The sequence below is a fragment of the Conger conger genome, chromosome 2 (assembly GCF_963514075.1).
Source record: "Conger conger chromosome 2, fConCon1.1, whole genome shotgun sequence".
Taxonomy (NCBI): Eukaryota; Metazoa; Chordata; class Actinopteri; order Anguilliformes; family Congridae; genus Conger; species Conger conger.
In genome coordinates, this window is record NC_083761.1 from 20,309,350 (window position 1) to 20,330,262 (window position 20,913).

General features: G+C 44.2%; 1 protein-coding gene across 1 annotated transcript; it reads left to right on the plus strand.

Annotated features, from left to right (window-relative positions):
- The first annotated feature begins 861 nt into the window (after positions 1–861).
- Positions 862–13,045, plus strand: LOC133121673 (mitoferrin-2-like). Its single transcript, XM_061231037.1, has 4 exons — positions 862–1,431; positions 6,706–6,934; positions 10,243–10,299; positions 11,367–13,045. The coding sequence occupies exons 1-4, from the start codon at positions 1,087–1,089 to the stop codon at positions 11,882–11,884; spliced, it is 1,149 nt and encodes a 382-aa protein (XP_061087021.1). The 5' UTR covers positions 862–1,086; the 3' UTR covers positions 11,885–13,045.
- Positions 13,046–20,913: the final 7,868 nt, after the last annotated feature.

Genomic DNA, 20,913 nt, shown 5'->3' on the forward strand with positions numbered 1-20,913 from the left:
TTTAAGTGCAACAAGAATGATAGGTCCAAAGTACAAAGCTTTTATACCTGAAAAGAATCCAGTGTTAATGGATTATTTTCTATTCAGTAGATATACCAAGTAAATGGAAATATAGAGAATTTACACAGAAACAGTCATGTCTCTGAAGCCTGGCTGTGTCCTTAAAAATACGTTGTGACCCAAAAGCCCCACAACATCATCCATGGATAGGAGGTTCAGATTTGCAGGACATTATGCAAGTGTCTCCTCTGGCAGACTGGGCTACTGCAATCTGCCCAAAACAAATGGGCTATGCGCAAATGTGTAGCTTGCCTTTTATTTCCAATGCTACTGTACATTTCAAAAAAAAAATATATATATATATATATAATTGAATGTTAAAACGCGAGGAACAAACTTTTTTCTGTGTTCTTTAATATGGCATTAAACATGGCGACCTTCGTGGTTGTCCTTGCTTCAGGACCTGGACTTGCTGTCACAAACCACGTGGAAGCCTAGTATATTAAGGAAACATTGCGATTGCTTATAAAATTGATGTTTAATTCCGCAAACATTTTTGAAGGAGTGTTGTTTTGTTGTGTAAAGATACACCGCATGGCTGTTTTCATCAGTCATTTTATAAACAGGGTTCATTTTGATAAAGCGCCACAAATTAACTACAGTATTTCAGACAGTACGTGTGACACAGCCGAGCCAATGGCTTTCGAGCGTATCAATGTTATCCAAGCCCTTCTTATGAATATTTACATCGGTCTGCGGCTAGATTTCCATCTGATTGACAGATACGTTGTCGAATGGTATTGGAGACTTTGGGGTTATATTGCGTCGTCTCTATTCTATCTGCCATTGGGGTAAATGGAAACAGATTGTGGGCGGTACTCCTCCCGGCTTGGTCTCGCTTTCCTTGTAGTGCGGGGCTTGTCGATGTTAGCCTCTCTGAGCTGTTGGGACTTGGGAGGTGGGAGGCTAAAGCTCCTGGAGGGCTAAAACACCCTGGGTTGGTAATGAAACGTTATTTTATAAAACAACAGAGTACTTATTTTTAAAGAACAACACCAAGTAGTAAATACTCAATCGGATTTCTGAATGGAAGCGGATGGTTTCATGAGCAGAAGGCTGATGTCAGCGGAGACTCCTGGCGGGAACGGCGGGGTCGCAGGAGCTTCTGCGGGAGCAGAGATTCGATGGCTTGGCGGGAGGATGTGGGGCGCTTCGGAGGGGATTGTTGGAGGCTTGTCATCGAGGATTGGACTAGAGTCGGAACTTCAGACTGTTCAAGTTCGTGCCCCAGCAGAGTCATTGGGAACTCTCGAACCAGAAGCAGAATACGAGTGTCTCCCACAATACGCTTCCACTAGCACTCACATGTTAGCAGGAGCAGTCGCTGGAATCATGGAACACTGCTTGATGTATCCAGTTGACTGCGTCAAGGTAAAAAAGGAACTAAAACAAAAAATATAGCGACTTAACTTATGGAAATTAGGCTAATGTTAGACTGTCATCTGTCATCTACACGGACGGTCCCCACACTACGCACCAACGTTAACATACTCCGCACCGATTTTGTTCAGTTTTGGTGACTGACAGTGTTGTAATGCTGTTAGCTACATAGCTAGGTAGCTAGTCACTGTAACTTGGATGTCTAACGTTAGCTAATCTGATTGATTAGAATAGTATCCGTTTACCAACCTGTTGAACACTTGGGTCATTGTAAGTTAGTGATTGATGCCGTATGAACAACTTGTAGCCAAGTAACGTCAATTCGCACGATAGTTCTCACTAATTGCATTAGTTATGGAAATGAACGTTAGCTGAATGGGCTTGCTAACGTCAGGCAAGTTTAAGCTATCATATGTAACATCTTGTGGAAGGATATGCGGCTGAATTCCCAAGTAACGTTATAGCTAACGTTAACTTGGTTGAATTCTCATGATCAACAAGTGGAAAGGCTGGTGCGTGTGGAGAATGGGTAGCCTAACTAGTCTAACGTTAGTTAGCCGGTTTACTAGGCTAACCAACCCTAACATTAGCTAACTTGTTGTCTTAGCTAGCTGCCAGCTGTCACTGAAATCACGGACAAGTTTTGTAGCTAACGTTAGTGACGTTCTCATGAAATGGGAGTTAACGTTAGCTAACGGTACTAACATTTAAGTATGGAGCAGTCATTGTAGTAGCAGAATTGCTAGCTAGCTAGATGTGTAATTCCTAAAGAAAACTAATACAATTGATCCATTAAGTTACCCTGATATTTCATTCTGAACTTAGTGTTACTTGTCGTTGGCTTCTCAGCTAACTAGCCCAATGTCGCAGACGCCGTCAAGTTGCATAAACTGAAGGCTGTGCTGCGGCCTAGCACGGGTCTCTGAGCCTACGCTTGATTTAACGTAAGATAACCGTGGTGCAATCAGTAACGTTACTATGCAGGAGAGTATATGTGGCCGAAATATTTTCCCCTGCACGATCGATGCTTTTGTGCAAGCTGTGTAATTAGATTCATGGTTAACGTATCGCTTCTTAACGATGTAGCTGAACCCTAGTTATACATTTTCATATACAGAGAAGCGCGCCCGGCACGTGTGTGTGTTTTTCGTAACGTCAGCGCAGAATAGTCATGTGACCACATAGTGCTCGCTTGACAGTCCAGCGGCTAGTGCTAGACTGCACTCAAGCTCTGCCTTCCTGCCTATGGCTTCACTGAATGGCTCTATTTGGCGCATAGACTGCTCGTACTTAGCACAGAACATTAATCCGCATTTCAGTGAACATTTATAGGCACTTTTGATTAGCTAATAGAAATTGTGTGTATAAGAATTCGTGTAAATCGGTTAGGAATACAGTAGCTTTCACTTTCTCGACCCCAACTGGCCGGCTCCATTTTGTGACTCAACCTTGTTAATGGTATTAATGGTGGAAAAAGTAGGCGCTGTAATTACTGGTTTGACATAATTTTCATATCATGAAGTTACCTCCCCTAATTTCTAATGAAGAGAGAGTACCAATCAATAAATCACTTTGTTCACCACAAAGCTAATCCAGCTCTTAACAGGAATGGTTTTACATAAAACATGTTCACATCAGCAATGTATAGCTTTAGTGATATGATTTTTGTTGTCACTGTCTAGACATGTTATACAACTATAGTTGTCTGGTCAGTAACTTGGTAATTCTTACACAGTAGTGTGTTTGTTAAATAGTTTGAATGGTAATTTGTCTGAGCCCCACAAATGTGAATATTGACCTGTCTGCTTTGATTATAAAATCTGCGCTTTACATTTGATTTAAAAGGTGATTAACAGCAGCCAGGAACTCTGGCAACCTTTGAGAAAGGATGGTCAGCTGTCGCTGTCAGATCCTCGAGGCTCTTCTTGAACAATGTGTGCTTTCATTCAAGTCCTGTGCAGTTGCAGACTAGGGGGGGATATACACAGGACTGCCTTTCCAACACCCTGTCCTCAGTGGCTACAGCTTGGTGTCGGTGGAATCATACTGTGTCTGCTCTATACCTTAAATTGGTGGTTTGAGATTATTTTCATTTGTTGTTGGATTCCCAGTTGTTGCCCCACTCTGATCTTCAAATTGAAACTGGGCAGGATATGGGGAAGCTACATTTTGAGTTCTTGACTCATTCATTCACTCATTTCCTTTGGTCATTGCTCTAATGAATGACCAGGGTGAACAGGAACAAAGACTGTCCTGTCACAGGGCCTGGATGCAAATGAAATGGCTGCAGCTCTCTGAATCTCTGGAAGTAGCCTTCTGCAGTATTTTGAGTTGAGTTCTTTTCTTAGAGCCACAAAATTGCCATTTGTTCAGAGTGTTAATTTCTCTGCAGGGTGTCCTTTTGGCTTGGTTTAGCTTTCTCTGGCAATTGTGGTTATGCCTTATGCATTTCTTAAATTGTGAAATTCTGCCGCCTCTCATGCAGGGCAGAGGAAGCCTCATTGGTTAATCTGAAGGAGTTTTTTTTTTTTTTTTTTGGTTTGTTTTTGTCTTCCTGTAAATTTCACAAGAGATTCCCTTTCTAGTTTGGCCTAGTAAACCTTGAAAAAATCATTTACTTTTCTTTGCTTTGAAAAGCTGTGTTACCAGTGGTATAGTTGGGAAAACACATCCCAGAAAGGAAAGTCTTGTACATGCCAGAATGAACAGACTGAAAGGGACCTGTTAAAACTCTAATCTCTGCCATGCTCCTATGGTTCAGCTTGACAGGAATCGAGTGTCACTTGGTGCTGCATTCTTAAAGGTCCTTGCATGCCACTGCAGCGCACAGTCTGTTGATGACCAAATTATATTTATAAGGGGCCATTTTAGGTAGGTCAGCCAAATACCTACTGCAAGTCACATGATGTGTGTGACCTGCATACTCTTCTTTCCTGCACGTCCAGGTTGTCTAGTGCTAAGACAGATGGTTAATGGTGTTTGTGAGACTCTAAGAAACAAAGCCAGGAGATCTTTGACTGTGACTGAAACCCGATTTCCTGCATGAGCACAAGATTATGGTGACAGAAGCACCATTATGTTCGACGAATACTAGCTTTGGCTGGTTACTTGAGCCTGAAAATAACCAACCAAGAAAGCGATTAACAGTCCACAGAACTGGAATCTGTGCCCACAATGTCCGCTAATGTTGTGAGAAGCTGTCGGTTGGTATGGATAATGCAACCGAGAGCATTTTTCGGTTCCTTTAAATTTCAGTCTGTGACACTGATTTGGTAACAAAATGGCAGTAGATTCACTGCTGTCGTACAGTTCTAGGATGTTTTAATACCTTTTGAATGCAATTTTGAATTGCAGACCAGCCGTGTTACTGAAATACTTCACCTTGGTGTATAATAGTCATTTACTGCTATGGTTGGCAAGGCCCAGAGGTTCTGAGTCATCTGGACTGTTGTCTCAGACATACCTGTGCAGCCTCTGACATACAGGAATATTTGGAGGAAGTATTCATTGCACACAAGGAACAAAAATATAATATATGCATTTCCTTCTTCCAGTGACACAGGCTAAGGACATAGTCGTGTGTGTGTGTCTGTGTGTGTGGGGGGGGGGGGGGGGGGGGTGCGCACACATTCCACAGCTGAAGGAAGTTTTGAGCTCAGGATATTGGTTAATTCCAGCTGTCCAATCTTGGCAGGTTTTCCAAGATTGCCGAAATAGGCCAGTTTGCGTATGTCTGAGTGACAGTGAGAGTGAGAGTGGGCCTGGCTTTCGCAGGCATGCGACTGTAGGCTACACGCCTGTGCGCATGTGTGCTCACATTACCGCCAGGCAAGCCTGTTCCCTGCAGTGCAGGCGTTTCCACATTTCCCGAAAAAGGCCCCCCTCCTCCTGCGTGACGCGTGTCTTTGTAGACAGGAATGCGGCTGCAGCCCATTGCCTAACCTCAGGGTGTCCAGTGTTGCTTCATGTGCAGGGCTGGTGTGTGACCTTCCGGGAACATCAGTCAGGATTTTTACAACCTGCTGCCATGAATCGTACCGGAATCCAATTTCCCAGTGCTACATCAAGGAAAAATAAGATACAAAATGTATTCATTTTAATTGGGGCGGCCTGTAGCGTAGTGGTTAAGGTAAATGACTGGGACAGGCAAGGTTGGGGGTTCAAATCCCGGTGTAGCCACAATAAGATATGCACAGCCGTTGGGCCCTTGAGCAAGACCCTTAACCCCGCAGGATTGTCTCCTGCTTAGTCTAATCAACTGTACGTCGCTCTGGATAAGAGCGTCTGCCAAATGCCAATAATATAATAATATAATAATGTAATTGAACTCCAGTCCATTCTCATTTAAAATGATGGGGATCAAAGTGGGGAATGCCAGGCATTGTGCAGTCAGTGGGGTGTAGGGGATGATCAGCGCCACTTTGGCGGTATTTTCATCAATTGAATTTAACATCACAGTGTACCAGTTTGGCCCGCCAGCACATGTTCCAGAACGTTCTATTGTCCCAGTAGGTCTCCCATCCGAGCGCTAACCTGGCCTGAATTGTCTGCAGTTTCTGCGGAAGGGCACCCAGCTCGGTGTGGGGGCGTACCGTCACATGCTCTGTTGTGTGGTATCCGACCGGTTCCGGCCTGCCGACTTCTCTCTTCTTGGTTTTCGTCGAATTATTGCCGTCTGGTCACCACCCCAAAGGAGTGTGATACATTTCATATACTGTGCATAAGCCGATTACCCAGCATGCAAATGCGCAGATAAGAATCGCATGCTTTTAATTCCTAACCAGTGTACGGCCCCCCAAAGGCAGATTGAGTTTTTCTGGGAAGTGGGAGAGCCTACGTAAAACGGAGGAATTATTCAGCTGTGTGACTGTTTTTAATAATAGCTGAATATTGCTGTTTCTGTCATTTCTACTGATACGTACTTATGGAAATCATCCACTGTATATTGACCAAATTTATATTACTGTCTAGCTTTTTAAGAAACAACGCATCCCATCAGAGCTGGGAAAGCGAGTTTAGAAAATTAAGCCACTTCAATGTTCCCCAAGCAGCCATGTCACTTTTTTTTTTTCCAGTGGATTCATTTGAGTATCTGAAATGTAACACCCCACACACTGCAAGGAGTGTGCACTGCAATACCATCAGACCAGAATGTTCCACCACAATCCAATGTTTCTTTTTTTTTTTTTTTCAACTGGGGTTTGAGAATAGCCTCCGTGTTCATGGCTGTGCATGCCAATGCTGTTCTCCCTCCCCCACCCCCAGACCCGCATGCAGAGCCTTCAGCCGGAGCCTGCTGCCCGCTACCGCAACGTGGTGGACGCGCTGTGGCGCATCGTCAGGACCGAGGGCGTCTGGAGGCCCATGCGGGGGCTGAACGTCACGGCGACGGGGGCCGGGCCGGCCCACGCGCTCTACTTCGCCTGCTACGAGAAGCTGAAGAAGACCCTGGGTGACGTCCTCCACCCGGGAGCCAACAGCCATTTGGCGAACGGTATTGTAGCCCCCCTCCCCCCCCCCTCTTCTTCTCCTGTGAACCCTCTCTGTCTATCTCTCTCACACTTACTCACACTCACACACACACGCGTAGAAGAGTAGCTAAACCCATCCTTCACTTTATATTAAAGAGTTTGAACTGCTAAAGCTCAGGATGATATAGAGCAAGAGTGGCTCAAGCTCAAGTATTTTCTTCCCAAAAAGTTGGAACATGGAAATAACCGTAACTACCCCACCAAGTAGTTAAAAAAACCTCTTTAAAACTCTTTTTAAAGACCATAATTGAGACCTCAGCTGATCTGTGCAGCACTTGCTTTGGACAGATTAATTCCTACCGCACGTAGTTTCCCAATTGGACCAGAGGAGGCGCTACACAGTGTGGAGGCTTACCGAAACCCTCCCTCCCTCGACATCGTTGCAGCCGTTCATTCATTGCCCTGCAGGTGTGCTGGCAGGAAGGGTTAAGTCTCAGACCGAAATATGCGTCACTGCAAAGAAATATGGAGCTTTAGTAGAACGTACTGCCCAGGCCCACCCCCATTCCCCAGTTTCCTGGCTAAGTTTTTTTTATTTTTTTTTCCTCTTTTCTTTTCTTCCTCATTCCTGGAAACATGACTGGAAGGCAGCACACGAGGGCACTGAAAAGGAGCTAACAAACAGGCTGTAGAAACAGTGTGCAAATAGGCATTACCACAAGGGCCCTGGACCTATTAAGAAGTATTTCCAGTCTGTCTGGACCCTGGCCCCAGGCCTCAGGCCCGGCCTAGTTTGCATGTTCTCCCGGAAGATGGCAAGTTAAGTTGGCAAGGGTGGACACGCCCACAAAAACATAAATCTCTCCAGGCTCACCCCACGAGGGGGGGGGGAAGTTTGGCGGAGTTTCCATAGGAAATTAACGAAGCGGTCATTTACAAATCTTCAAATGAGCATAAAATGTAATGTAGTCCTATATTAAAATCGTAGTTATTTTCAAAATCCCAGAAAGCTACTGTGTGCCTTACCGCACAGAAAACGTGTTTAAAACCCGGATTTGCGCTTTCATTTAATTTCCAGGTAGGCTGTGGCTAACAACAGATAACTTTCTAAAGGCGTGGTCTGGGCCAACTGGAACACGATGTTCGCACTTTTTATGCTTTGATCTGTTTGGCCGATGCGCGGAGCACTGTAGTTAAACTTTGCTTACGAGGCTGCTCCTGGAGGTACGCCTCCTCTCCCTCCCGCTCATTACTGTACATTCAGAAATGGGTCACAGGCAGTATTTTAAAAATGTATGTTGCTGCTTGGCTCATTTAATAAAAAGTTTCTTCTGTCGGGTTGCTTGTCGGAAGGGATGGGTGTTATAGCCATAAGGCAGTCTAGTTCCTGTGACGGCCTTTTCCCTCATAACTGATTATTACTCAACTGCTTTGCGTACCGTACTTGTACTGTATTTAAATTTGCCAACCTGACCTACTTTTTTAGGTTAAACATTTACGAATGTAGGTTCTTTATCTATGCAAGCCAGTCAATACTGTTAGCAGCCCTGTTGAAAATGTAGGGCCGTGAGATTTGTGTTGCAAACTGTTAAGGGTACCGGTGTCGTTGGCCTTTCCGCGTGGTCAACACACTTCTCCATATCGACCCACTCATCCCTCTCTTGTACAGAGCGTCTGTTCGAACCCTGGATGATGTGTGAGCCAGTGAACATGAATGCTTCATCCAGTGCTGGTGTAGCGTGTAGGTGTGAGACTAGCCGAGTTTAGCCTGTAGCTGTGAGACTAGCCTGGTGTAGCGTGTAGCTGTGAGACTAGCCGGGTTTAGCCTGTAGCTGTGAGACTAGCCGGGTTTAGCCTGTAGCTGTGAGACTAGCAGGGTTTAGCCTGTAGCTGTGAGACTAGCCGGGTTCAGCCTGTAGCTGTGAGACTAGCCGGGTTTAGCCTGTAGCTGTGAGACTAGCCGGGTTTAGCCTGTAGATGTGAGACTAGCCAGGTGTAGCATGTAGATGTGAGACTTGCCAGGTGTAGCATGTAGATGTGAGAGTTGTAGCTTGTAGATGTGGTAGTAGCCGGGTATAATGTGTAGATGTGAGAGAGCTGGGAGAAGCATGTGGGAATTTATGTGAGTAGTGTTACGCTGCATATTTTCTTATGTTACATGTTGAGAGAAGCAACTAGAATTGGAAATATAGACACAGGGGCTTGAAAGTCTCCCAGATTGGTAATATAAGAAAAAGTACAAAATTGCGTAAAACCACAGAATGCATCATGGCTCGATGATGAAATCTCTTGCCATCGGCATATTAAACGTCACACATTGCATAACAGATCGTAACGATTACCGTTCCGGCTCCGGAAAAGGTACAAAGTGTACCAACAGTATGCATGTTAAGTAGGTTAATCAAAAACATTGCGTACACCAGTTTTAATCTGCAAGTGACAGTGTGTGGAAAACATGAGCAGAGAGCTCGATGCTGGAAGGTTGACCTGTTCTACGAAAAGAAAAACCCAGAGTGGAGTTGAGGTGAAGGCTGAGGGTTCACGGACTGACGATATGTTCAGGCAAAGTGACGCAGACAGACTAACGCTCCCCCCCTCCCTCGCTATGGTCTCCTCTCTGCTCTCTTCTTCCAGGTCTGGGGGTGGGGATGTCGGGTAAGGAGGCCTTTGCAGGCTCCAGAGGGGAGGCCTGCCTGCCTGCCTGTCGCTCCCCTGGAACCCACTGCAGGAACCTACACCTGCCCTCTCCACCGGGGGGCACTCTTCTCTTAGCATACATTAAGCACTGCAGACTCGATTATCTCCCTTCACGTCTTTTCCTGGTACTTACATTGGTTGGCACCTGCGAACACACCGTCTCTCCCATCCCAACCTTTTCCTTGAAGCAAGGTCCCTCCCAATCTTTGTCATTACATCTTTCGTCACAATGACATTTAGCATTCAGGAGCAAGCAGAGTAATTCAGTTTTGGGTATTCAGACCAATGCTGAAATGGCTCCACTGTATTTATAGCTAGGGTGTTGGCATAGCACCAGCGGTGGACAAAAAATGTCCTTTGTCCTTCTTTAAAGATGCCTCATAAAGGACTTAGACCGCGTTTGAAAATCGCTTTACAAATAATAAATTATCAACGTTATTATCATAAAAGTTATCAATGTAGAGGGTCCACATCACTTCCCGCAGAGAGCTTTGAAAACCCTGGGGTCCTATGGGGTGAGTGTTTGTGGGAAAGTGTTAATTTTGTGGGAGAACGTGCATCCCTTGCGTCTCCCTTGCGACCTCCCTTGCACCTCCCCACAGGCTGTTCTTACCTCTCAGAGTTTATCTTTCAGGAGCCGCTGGGTGTGTGGCCACTCTCCTCCACGATGCAGCCATGAACCCAGCAGAAGGTAACTCCCTCTCTCTCTCTCTCTCTCTCTCTCTCTCTCTCTCTCCCCTCTGTCTTGTGTGTTTATCTTCCTTTGAGTGGAGCCAGGGCTGGGAGGGTGAGTTTTTATACACTGTCAGTCCGTTCAGCTACACCTTCTAATCTGGTCACAGAATACCAGCCTCCAGAAACTGTTTTCGCAAATCCCAGTTTAAGTGGCTGGGTGTAATTCTGATATTTCACCCCAGGGGGAGCCCTGACACAAGTCTGGGTGTAAATTTAGGCGTATCCTTTGAGAACGAGGTCATCTACTATGCTACTATACTATGTACTCCATACAAGCTTTCAATTCATTGCTGGTGTCAAATGGATTAGTTGAAATGTCTTTGTCCTTAAAACATATTTTTAGAGCAAACATTTTTGATAGTTGTGGTTTCTTAAAAAAAAAAAATAATAATAATAATTAATAGGAATATCCCAGAAAAGTGTGCTTACGGATGACATTGAGGAAATGTCCTCAACTTCTGTCTCTTGTTGATCTGCGCTAATGCATGTGTGTCTGTTTATGTATCTATTGGCTGTGAGAGTATGTGAATTTCTATGTGTGTACCTACCTCCAGGCCAGTGATTCTGTAACTGCCATGCAGTACTCTGCGGGTGTGTGAACTCAGAGAGTGTGTAACATTCTTTGACTCAAATAGTCAGTAATGAACGTGTGCTCTGTGCTCTGTGCTCTGTGCTCTGTGCTCTGTGCTCTGTGCTCTGTGCTCTGTGCTCTGTGCTCTGTGCTCTGTGCGCCGCAGGGTATACCAGGCCATTCCACTCGAAACGCCCACAAAAACATTCCCCCCATTCCCTGCCTCATCACTCGAAATCGAATCCCAGAATGTCAGCCATGTCACATGGTGCCGTGGTTAGCTGCCCCCCCCCAGCTCTGAAAAGCATGTTTTGACTGCAGTCAGTTATTGGTCTCATTGCTGTCCTTCCCTCTTCAACATATTAACGATTTCTCCCTTCCTCTCTCTCTCTCATTTTGCTCCTGGTTTTGGACCTATTGTTTCATCTTCGGGGATCGATTTCCACCCCCAGTGGTGAAGCAGAGGATGCAGATGTACAACTCCCCGCACCGCCACGTCTTGGACTGCATGGCGGCGGTGTGGCGGAAAGAGGGGGCCGGGGCGTTCTACCGGAGCTACACCACCCAGCTGACCATGAACGTGCCCTTCCAGGCCCTGCACTTCATGACCTACGAGTACCTGCAGGAGGTGCTCAACCCCCACAGACAGTACAACCCCGGCTCCCACATGGCCTCCGGGGCCCTGGCGGGGGCGCTGGCCGCGGCCGCCACCACCCCGCTGGACGTGTGCAAGACCCTCCTCAACACGCAGGAGGCCGCATCGGGCGGGCGCGTCTCCGGCCTGGCGCACGCCTTTCGGACCGTGTACAGGCTGGGCGGCTTGCCCGCCTACTTCAAGGGCGTCCAGGCCCGAGTCATCTACCAGGTGCCCTCCACGGCCATCAGCTGGTCGGTGTACGAGTTCTTCAAGTACGCCATCACCCAGTACCACCACGAGAAGCACCTGAGGGAGGGGGGCGCCCAGAACTAACCCCCCCCCCCCCCCGGGTCTCTCTCCGCACCTTCACCCTGTTGCCATAACCACCCTAATGCAGGGAGGAGAAGTCGGCATGTCTCCCCCACCTCCCATAAGACTACATGAGACGCCAAGCGCACAATAGAAGGAAGAAATCTCCTCTTTACCCCTCCACCAGACAAAGTTTACTCAAAAGCGGCAATGTTCCACTACGGGGCAAAGCAAACGCAAGTATAACATGGCACAGCACATAAATGATTGAATAGAAGTATCGTTTAGGGCGTTGTCCAGAAAAACAACTGAAATATTTCCTTTGTTTTTTGTTCGCTTGTTTCGGTTCGGTTGACAATTTCACAAGATGCTTTCCCTTTTAATCCCACCAGGGGACGCTGCTGTTCTCACTCTGAAAATGCAGACAGACACACACTAATGTCTGATGTACACCAATAAGTAACTGAAGTTGTGGACAAATGTTCTGATTGTTTTTCTCCATTGGTTGTTAGTTTGTCAATGGAGATGCCCAGCCAATCAAAGCTGCATTTAGTTCAATTGTGTTCAGTTTTGGTTTCATCATTCAAGCTCTTTAAAACGTTGATGGTCTACTGTGCAGAAACCCATGTTAGTATTTGAAGCCATAAGATCTCAACATTAATAATTGCAATTACTGTGATAGATTTTGATTTCTGCTCTTGACCTGTTGCTCCTCCTTGGTATTACAGTGATCAAACAAAAAACCAAAGAATGATCAAACCCACATATACATGTCTAGAAAAAGGCCCTTGGTTTTCCCTGATGCATGTTTTTCCAAGTTTAGAAGCCTTTTGGTGGGAATTGTTTTTGGAGGGGATATCGTACAATGACCTCGGAGTTGCATTCAGTTGCTGGGTAAATATCAGTTGTCACTTGTAGATGGGAGAGCCACAAGGGTTCTTATCGAACCACGCAATAGCTGCTCAAAAAATGTTGAAGAGAATAAATGCCACTGAGCACACAGTTTTGCTTGCTCTAGATTCATCAAGATTTTTATTTTGTATTATTTTTCTTTTTTTTAAGAGTATTGTAAACCGAGTTGGACAACATCGGTATCATGCTGGCTGCCCTGTAAAGTTTGTCTGGTGGTAATTAAATATTTGGACCGGTAGTTTTCTGAAAGCTGCTTGCCCAAACTGGAACAAAGACTGATGTGTTGGCTCCTTCATTTTCTACATACCAACATACTGTGCCATCCATAATGTTTGGGACAAAGACCCATCATTTATTTATTTTTACTTCACAATTTGAGATTTGTAATGAAAAAATCACATGTGGCTAAAGTGCACATCGTCAGATTTTAGGGTATTTTTATACATTTTGGTTTCACAATGTAGTAATTACAGGCATCATAATGGGATACAGCAATGTTATCTAAGTCAAGTAGTCATGTTTCGTGTGTTGTTGCATACCCTTTGCATGCAATGACTGCTTAGTCTGATTCATGGCCATCACCAGCTACTGGGTGTCTTCTCTGGTGATACTCTGCCAGGCCTGTATTGCAGCCATCTTTAGTTTATGCTTGTTTCAGGGGCTAGTCCCCTTAAGTTCTCTCTTCAGCATATGAAAGGCATGCTTAATTGGGTTCAGATCAGGTGATTGACTTCGCCATTCAAGAATTGACCACTTCTTAGCTTTGTTGCTTTTGCAGTATGTCTGGCATCATTGTCTTGCTGTAGAATGAACCACCGGCCAATGAATTCAGGCATTCACTTGAACTTGACCAGATAGGATGTGTCTATACACTTCAGAATTCATTTTGCTACTACCATCAGCAGTTATATTAGCAATGAAGATAAGTGTGTCAGTAACTTTGGCAGCCATATTGTACATGCCCAGGCCATAACACCCCCATCACTGTTTCTCAGATGAGATGGTATGCTTTGGGTATTGGGCAGTTCGTTCTCTCCTCCTCTCTTCCCATCACTCTGATAGCAGTTAATCTTTATCATTTTTCTTTACTGTGGAGATAATTATTTTGTCATCAGCTGAGGTCTTCCTTGGCCTTTGTGATCAGTAAGTTCACCAGTGCTCTCTTCTTGAACATTATGGTGCCATGAAATGGGGGGGGGGGTTTATGTATAAACACTGCTGTAATTTCTATATAGTGAAACCAAAATGGATAAAACAAATACTTAACCACATGTTAATTGTGTGATTCCAAATCTAAAATTGTGGCAAATCAGAGACAAATCAAGACATAAGGGCTCTTTGTCACAATCATACATGTATACAGTGAACACCACATAATTAATTGGACAGCAACATATTTTTGGTGATTTTGGTTCTGTACTCTAGCACCATTTTCTGGCCTTCATTAAACTCTAGCAGTATATTTCGGGTACTTGTGGTGTTGCATGATGAAGTGCCATCCAAAAAGTTTGGAGGCATTTGATTTTTATCTGATTTTTATTCCTTGCAATCTTGCCATAGAAATATCTTATCCTGGAAAGATCCAAATGGCTTGTCGCGGGTTTAAGGCAAGTCTTGACATCCTGAAAATCTTTTATCCTTTTCACTGTGATTATCTAAACTCGTACGGGATAGATAGTTAATTGCAACATGAGCATTTAGAATTAAGCTTGTTTGCCTATTATTATAGTAAAAATTAAGCCACTTTCGAGGAGAAAGTCCTGCAACAGAAAGTGAGGGTATTCAAGTCTGCACAGGCATGTGTGTGCATGCAGGCATATTCTGTGTGTGTGTGTGTGCGTGCGTGCGTGCGTGCGTGCGTGCATCTTTGTGTATCCAAAACTGCAGTATAGTCATAAGATCGATTTATTACCATGTTCTCTCATAAAATGACGAGCCAAAGAGGGAGGCCATTTTAAACCCCTCTAAAATATCCCCGGGTAGTGACATCATTATTTTCTGAACCAGTCTGAAACAAAGGGAAGCAGGGAGTTAACTGCTGGCCGTTTTTCATAGCCGGTGCAGGAACAAGCCAATTTTGTTTCTGCCACCTTTTGAAATGGGTCACCTTAAAGAAACAAATGTGTGAACTTGAAGAGGGAAGGACAGATTTAAACCACAGAGCCTTGGAATTTCCTCCACAGTGTACCTCCATGTTTAAACGGCCACATAGTCCCACCCCCCTTCATGCAGAATTCCCTATTAATCAGAGGAGCTGTCACATGGGTTTTGAGAAGAGCTACAGGCGGGGCCTGTGGGCGGGGCAGGTCCCGACACATTCATCCTCCACTCCGAGGCAGATCCTCTTTCAGATGTTTATTTTCGTACCCGAGGCTGACATCTCGTGCATTCTCTTATCTCCCCTCTCGAATCCCCTTCTTTCCTCTTTTTTTTTTTTCTTCTGACCTCTACCTTCTTTTGTTCCTTGCACCCCCCGGCCTGCAAGAATGACAGGCCTTACTGGAGTGAGTTCTTCATCACCCTCCACCTTCCACCCAAGCAACAGCCAGACTGCAGTCTAGGGATCGGTGGAGGTAGGGGGTCACAACCTTTATGTTTGTTTGTTAACTTTTCCTTGTGTAATTATGTCTGCATTACCTTCCACACAGAGGAAACACCCTCACCTTTCTGCTCTGTTGAAAGCCCTGGATGTTGCCAGAGATGTTGACGAGCGGTGACCTTCGGTGATGGCACGAACAGACAAGGGCACGACAAGCTTACGACAGGGCTGTAACATTACCTAAGAGCACGTGCTACCGGAGGAATCAAGGCATGTCAATTTTTGGAACTAATATAATGTAGACAGGTGACATTTTGATTTCTGGGCATCAGCCCAGGTCCTGCAGGTTCAGATGATGTAGTACAACTCTATGAAATCTTTTTTTGATCTGATAACAGGATCGTGCACAGGGGAGGGGACAAGACATGGACCCGCGGAATACAAAATGGCTCCCTCACCCCCATCTCTGTACATACATTAACTTGAAGCACGGAGATGGGGGTGGGTGTAGGGTTGACTTATTGCTCATGCCACAAGTATCTTGAGCTTCCAATGTATCTTCTAAACGTAGCAGGGTGGAGGATTGCTGATCGTGAATGAATCACTTTGGCATAATGAGCGAGACCGTGTGTGGAATTTTATCAGGGGTGTGTCTGCTTTCACGGTGTCTTGCGCTGGTTGCGTATTTCAGCAAATCCCCCTCGTAATGCAGGTGGTCTTGGGATGGCTGGAAGGGAGGGTGGAATTGAATACCAGATGTGGGGTAAGTCATTCATATTCACTCCAATTCTGGGCCAGTTGGCCAGTGCGGGATGAGGTATGTGTGTGGGACAGAGGCAGACACCTCCCCCTGGCGCTCTGCCTCATTGGTTTGAGGAGGGGGTGAAGAGGTATCCAGGAATTCTTCCGGCAGAAGCTATGCCCGGTGTTCCCAGATGGGATGGGATAACAGAACAGTACGGCCACAGCTGGGTCACATCTGTGGCCCTGGTTTGGCCATGAGCTCACAGCCTTTGGGAGCCAGATGGGGAAATGGGATACTGTATGTCCCTCATCTGAAAACAAAAAACGCTACTGGATTCCCGGTGGAAAGACGTCCACTTCCCATAAATCCTGCCGTTGCTTTTAGATTTTCCTGGACTATTAATGGTCTCCGCAGCTGTTCATTAAGTGAATTGTCCTTGGAAATCAATATGCAAAAACCATATGGAATGTTGGCACATCCTATGCGAAGATAAATGATTTCTATCTTTGTTTCTCATTTAAATAACTGGATTGTTTTTGTTCAGCCATCACACACATTTGGATACATCTGCTCAAGTACTGGGGAGGAGGAAAAGGCTAGGCATCTGTTAAGATATGATTTGATGTCATCAGCTATTCCTCCCGGGGTCCACATATGACAGAAATATGTTTACCCAAACATAAAAGACCAAATAAGAGGAGAGCAAAGAGGCTTTTGAGAAGGTTGAAGGCTTCCCCACAGCACACGCCTTGTCTGTTACCCACAAGACCCACTCAGTATGAAAAAGGAAGCTGGACGTTCATGAAATGGTTAAATCTCCTGAAGGTCTGGGGGAACGGAAGTCTTATCTAACTTTACATTACATTACAGCCCCACCCCTTAGCTGTAATATGAGGAGTTCAATATCAAAAGGAACAAGGTCATAGAAGCCTGTTTCATGCCTTTGCCAAATAAACTCCCCAGCCTTCACTCCTCATGGTCAGCCGTATTATTTATACAGGCTCTGGCGAGGCAAGAAGGTTCCCGAACTAGAGAGGGTATGACAATGTAGGACACAATTTAAGGGAAGAGTGTAATTTCATTCTGCTTTCAACTTAAGCCCAAAAGACGAGGTGACTGTCTCCTGTACTACTTATAAACACTAAACACCTTACAGTGGTTAGCTTAATGCTGTGTTTGCAATGTGGTGCTGGCTGGCAGGACAATAGAGGAGCAATATATGGGAATATCAACAGAGATTACATTGAACTACGGCAGGTGTGTGTCCCTCTCATCCTACAACCTCAGCATGGCCAAACACAAAAGAAAACATGACACAATACAAAATAGTTTTGTGTGATATATTGTATCATGGCAGGTGACCCTTTTGGGTAGCGCTTACAGCAGCCTTTTAGGCTGTCCAATCTTTCAACGCACGCAAGTACACACAAACATGATCGTTGGGTCTTTTACAAAACACCCAGTGTGACCTCAGCCAAAGTCAGCCCATGTCTGCCCACACCTGTAAAATAATGCAGCATTGGCCTGAGCTAATATGTGAAGAAAGATTCTTGCAGTGAATTGGCGGCTTTGTGAAAAGTCCACTGGGGTAGCCGCGGACGCCTCCTCCTCGCTCTCTCTCCCTTGGAGGTTTAAATTTAATTTCAAATGTGCGTTCAGTTGTAAGAAAAGTGCAAGTAAATATTCCTGTTGTAAAAAGTACTAAATATATGATTCCAGATATAACACACAAAACAAAGCATTAATAATTGTTAACCTCAAGCCAACCGTCCACAGATGCAAAAATGTAATTGATTGATATTATGTTTTATAAAATGAAGTCTGTAGCTATGGAAAGTGTAGTACAATGGATCAGTGCATTCACCAGTAATTACGCGATACTACTATGACTCCTGCATTCCATATTTAGAACATTTTCTGATAAGTAAATGGAAGTACTTATGAAGCTTACTGGATCATTTGCATGTGCATACAGAACAATTCTCGACATTCTCTGACAGGAAAAGAGAATGTACCGCTATGCCTGAATATTCGGGGTCCTATGAGAGCATTATTCTTCTCCTGTCCACCGTCCACAGAAAGGATCCTCAGAACCTTTCTGCCGACAGGAGCCTATTACTTCACAGCGGAATCCTCTGGTGTTTTTCATGTCGATATGTCAGGAACAATTTCTTACGGCGAACCGAAAGAGAGCAAACGTTTATTGTTTTCGTCTGCTAGTTTTCCACGTGCCAGACAAAAGCCAACTGCGGCAACACTGATTATGGGTCCTTAGTGACTATCCCTGTCGAGATAAGTATAACACCGTTGTCTAAATGTGCGCATTCACTACAAACATGCAAGTCGTAGCAGTATTAAGCAACGTATTATCTTTCCCCTACATCTGGGACATAGGCCCAGATGATAATATCAATGTTCGCCTGCATTTGGCCTGCCACGACCTGCAAGTTAGTATCCACACGTCGGCTTGCAGAACGGCGCGCCAAATTTACTGTCTGTCTGCAGGCCAGCTGAGCTCCACGCCAATATTATTTTCCTTTTATAAACTCCAGACGCACGTTTTCCACGGGGACTAGGTGTTATAAGTTGCAGCCAGGCATGATGTATTGTCAAACCTGCTTTGTAGCAAAAAGGGAGGTACGCGTTTCAGTGAAAGCTCAAAGCGCAATATAGACGTATCATAAACTCGATTACAGACATGAAGTAGGCCTGGTGTTGCAGAAAATAATTGTGTAAATGTACAGACACGATTCCAATTCGGTGATTGATTTATTCTCTGGTCAATATTAATTAGATTTGGCACCAAAATAGCCCAACTGAACAGAAACTGAATTCACCGAAGAAAATTTTATTTTCAAGTGAATTTCTGACGATTTAGGTATGACATTTTAAGATGGGCTACTTAATATCCTCTTAATCTCTCATTTAATTACACGGAGTTATACTAAGTAGAGTACTTTTATCTGGCGATTACAATTAATTGTGATTACTGTAGCATAGGTAAAAGTGCTTGAATTGTTCATGTCAGTATTTTGCCTATAGTCACATTGACGAATTTCAGTTGTGTAATAACGTAGCTTACATGCTACTACAAGCTATTCTCAAACTGAAATAAAATGAAATAAAAAATGTGTCAATTATTTAGGTTATGGCTTACGTAATAGACTCCTGGGCCAATTATTTTGTCATCCAGGGAATGCTAGTCAGTGAAGCTAATGTAGCCTACTAGGCCTATAGGCTACACCCAAGACAGGACAGTGCGTGTCTAGGCATCAATTCGCGCAGTTGTGCCAGTGAGGAGCTGCACTTCGGTATACTGGTGAAATTGCTCTGCGCTTTGCAGTAGTCCTCTTCTGGAGACATTTTATGAATATCTCCGTCACTTGACATAATTTATATTAGTATGTTGCCAAATCCTCTTCCTTATTCAATAACGACATTGATTAGATGCGCAAAGTACGCGCCAGCCAAACTTATACATAAGTGAAAACATCCTCTTGGTTTGGAATGGAATGGAATTGACTAAATGTTAACCATTATGAAACAGTTGCTGGTGGCTGGGTTTTATCTTGGTAACACTTGTCACGAGACTGCCCGCTCGCGCGACTAGTCTAGAAGTCTGGAAATAGCCCAGTCTTATTTTATACACGTTATTGTGTCGTTAGATAATAAGTCGACGGCGCCACCTTGTGTCATACATTATTCGTGTTCACGAATAATGTACAGAATAAATTCCTGTAACCTTTACGCTGCAACAGCAGCAAGACCACAGCTGGTTTTCTGGGTTAATTAACAGCTGTTTAATCTGCAGTGCTTTCATTAGCAAATCTGTAGATTCATATTTTAAGTATAGATTTTAATTTGCAATAAGAACTTGCTCAGTGAATAAGTATCAATTAATTTAGTCTTCATTATATTCTTCTTGAGTATATTTGTATAGGCTGCTTGATGTATCTTTGGGAATTCCTATATTCAGTGAGAGATGGCAAGTAGGGCCTAATGTGTGAATATTCATTTGCATTTTGGAGACTATTCTCAGTCAGTAGATGACAAATATATTAGTCTGAATTGTTTTGATGACTGGCGAAATAAGGGGAAAAAACGTGACTGTGTAATAAGTTATTCAGTCAAATTGTCATATTGTGAATGCAACACCTTGGGGGTCTTTTGTTGTGTAGGATCATTATTGAATTACTGTTATATATGATAACTAGTCATTATGTATTGAGTTGATTCTTTAGTGGAAGTGGCGTGTTACAGTCACCAAACTTACTGAAAGCACTAATGAAAATGTGACAGTCATCTTAACTAATGCATCTGAAAAGGCCAAAAGTGTCAACAGTTATACACATACCAACCTCTGTGTTCATTTTATCATGAAACACAAAAACAGAACTTCAAGTTGTGAATGAGTCTAATGGTTAGGAATTGTCTAAAGATGTTATCATATTTCATATTTTAGACAATAATCAATATTTGAACATGGACAAGCCATTTGTTTATGTAAAGGTCTGACTCTTCGAAATAAAAAAGGGAGCAAATGCTTAAGCACACGCAAATGCTATTGTTGACTTAATTGTTGTATGTTTTCCCCCAGAGTTCAGGATCGGTTACAGTTTGTCTTGCTAATAGTTATGCAGTAAACGTAAGTAAGCCATACTATAAATATTGAACTGATTGCGGTAGATAAACGAATCAGCTGTGATTCCTGGGAGGTCTCGGAGACTTTGGTTTCTTATTTGGAAAACTCTCCTTAGTCGGAAAGCTCTCCTTTGTGGTGAGGTCCTTGAGCCTCTTCTATTAATATTACTGCTGTGGCATGTCCAAGAGAAAGGAAAGATCAGCAAAAGGGCAGCA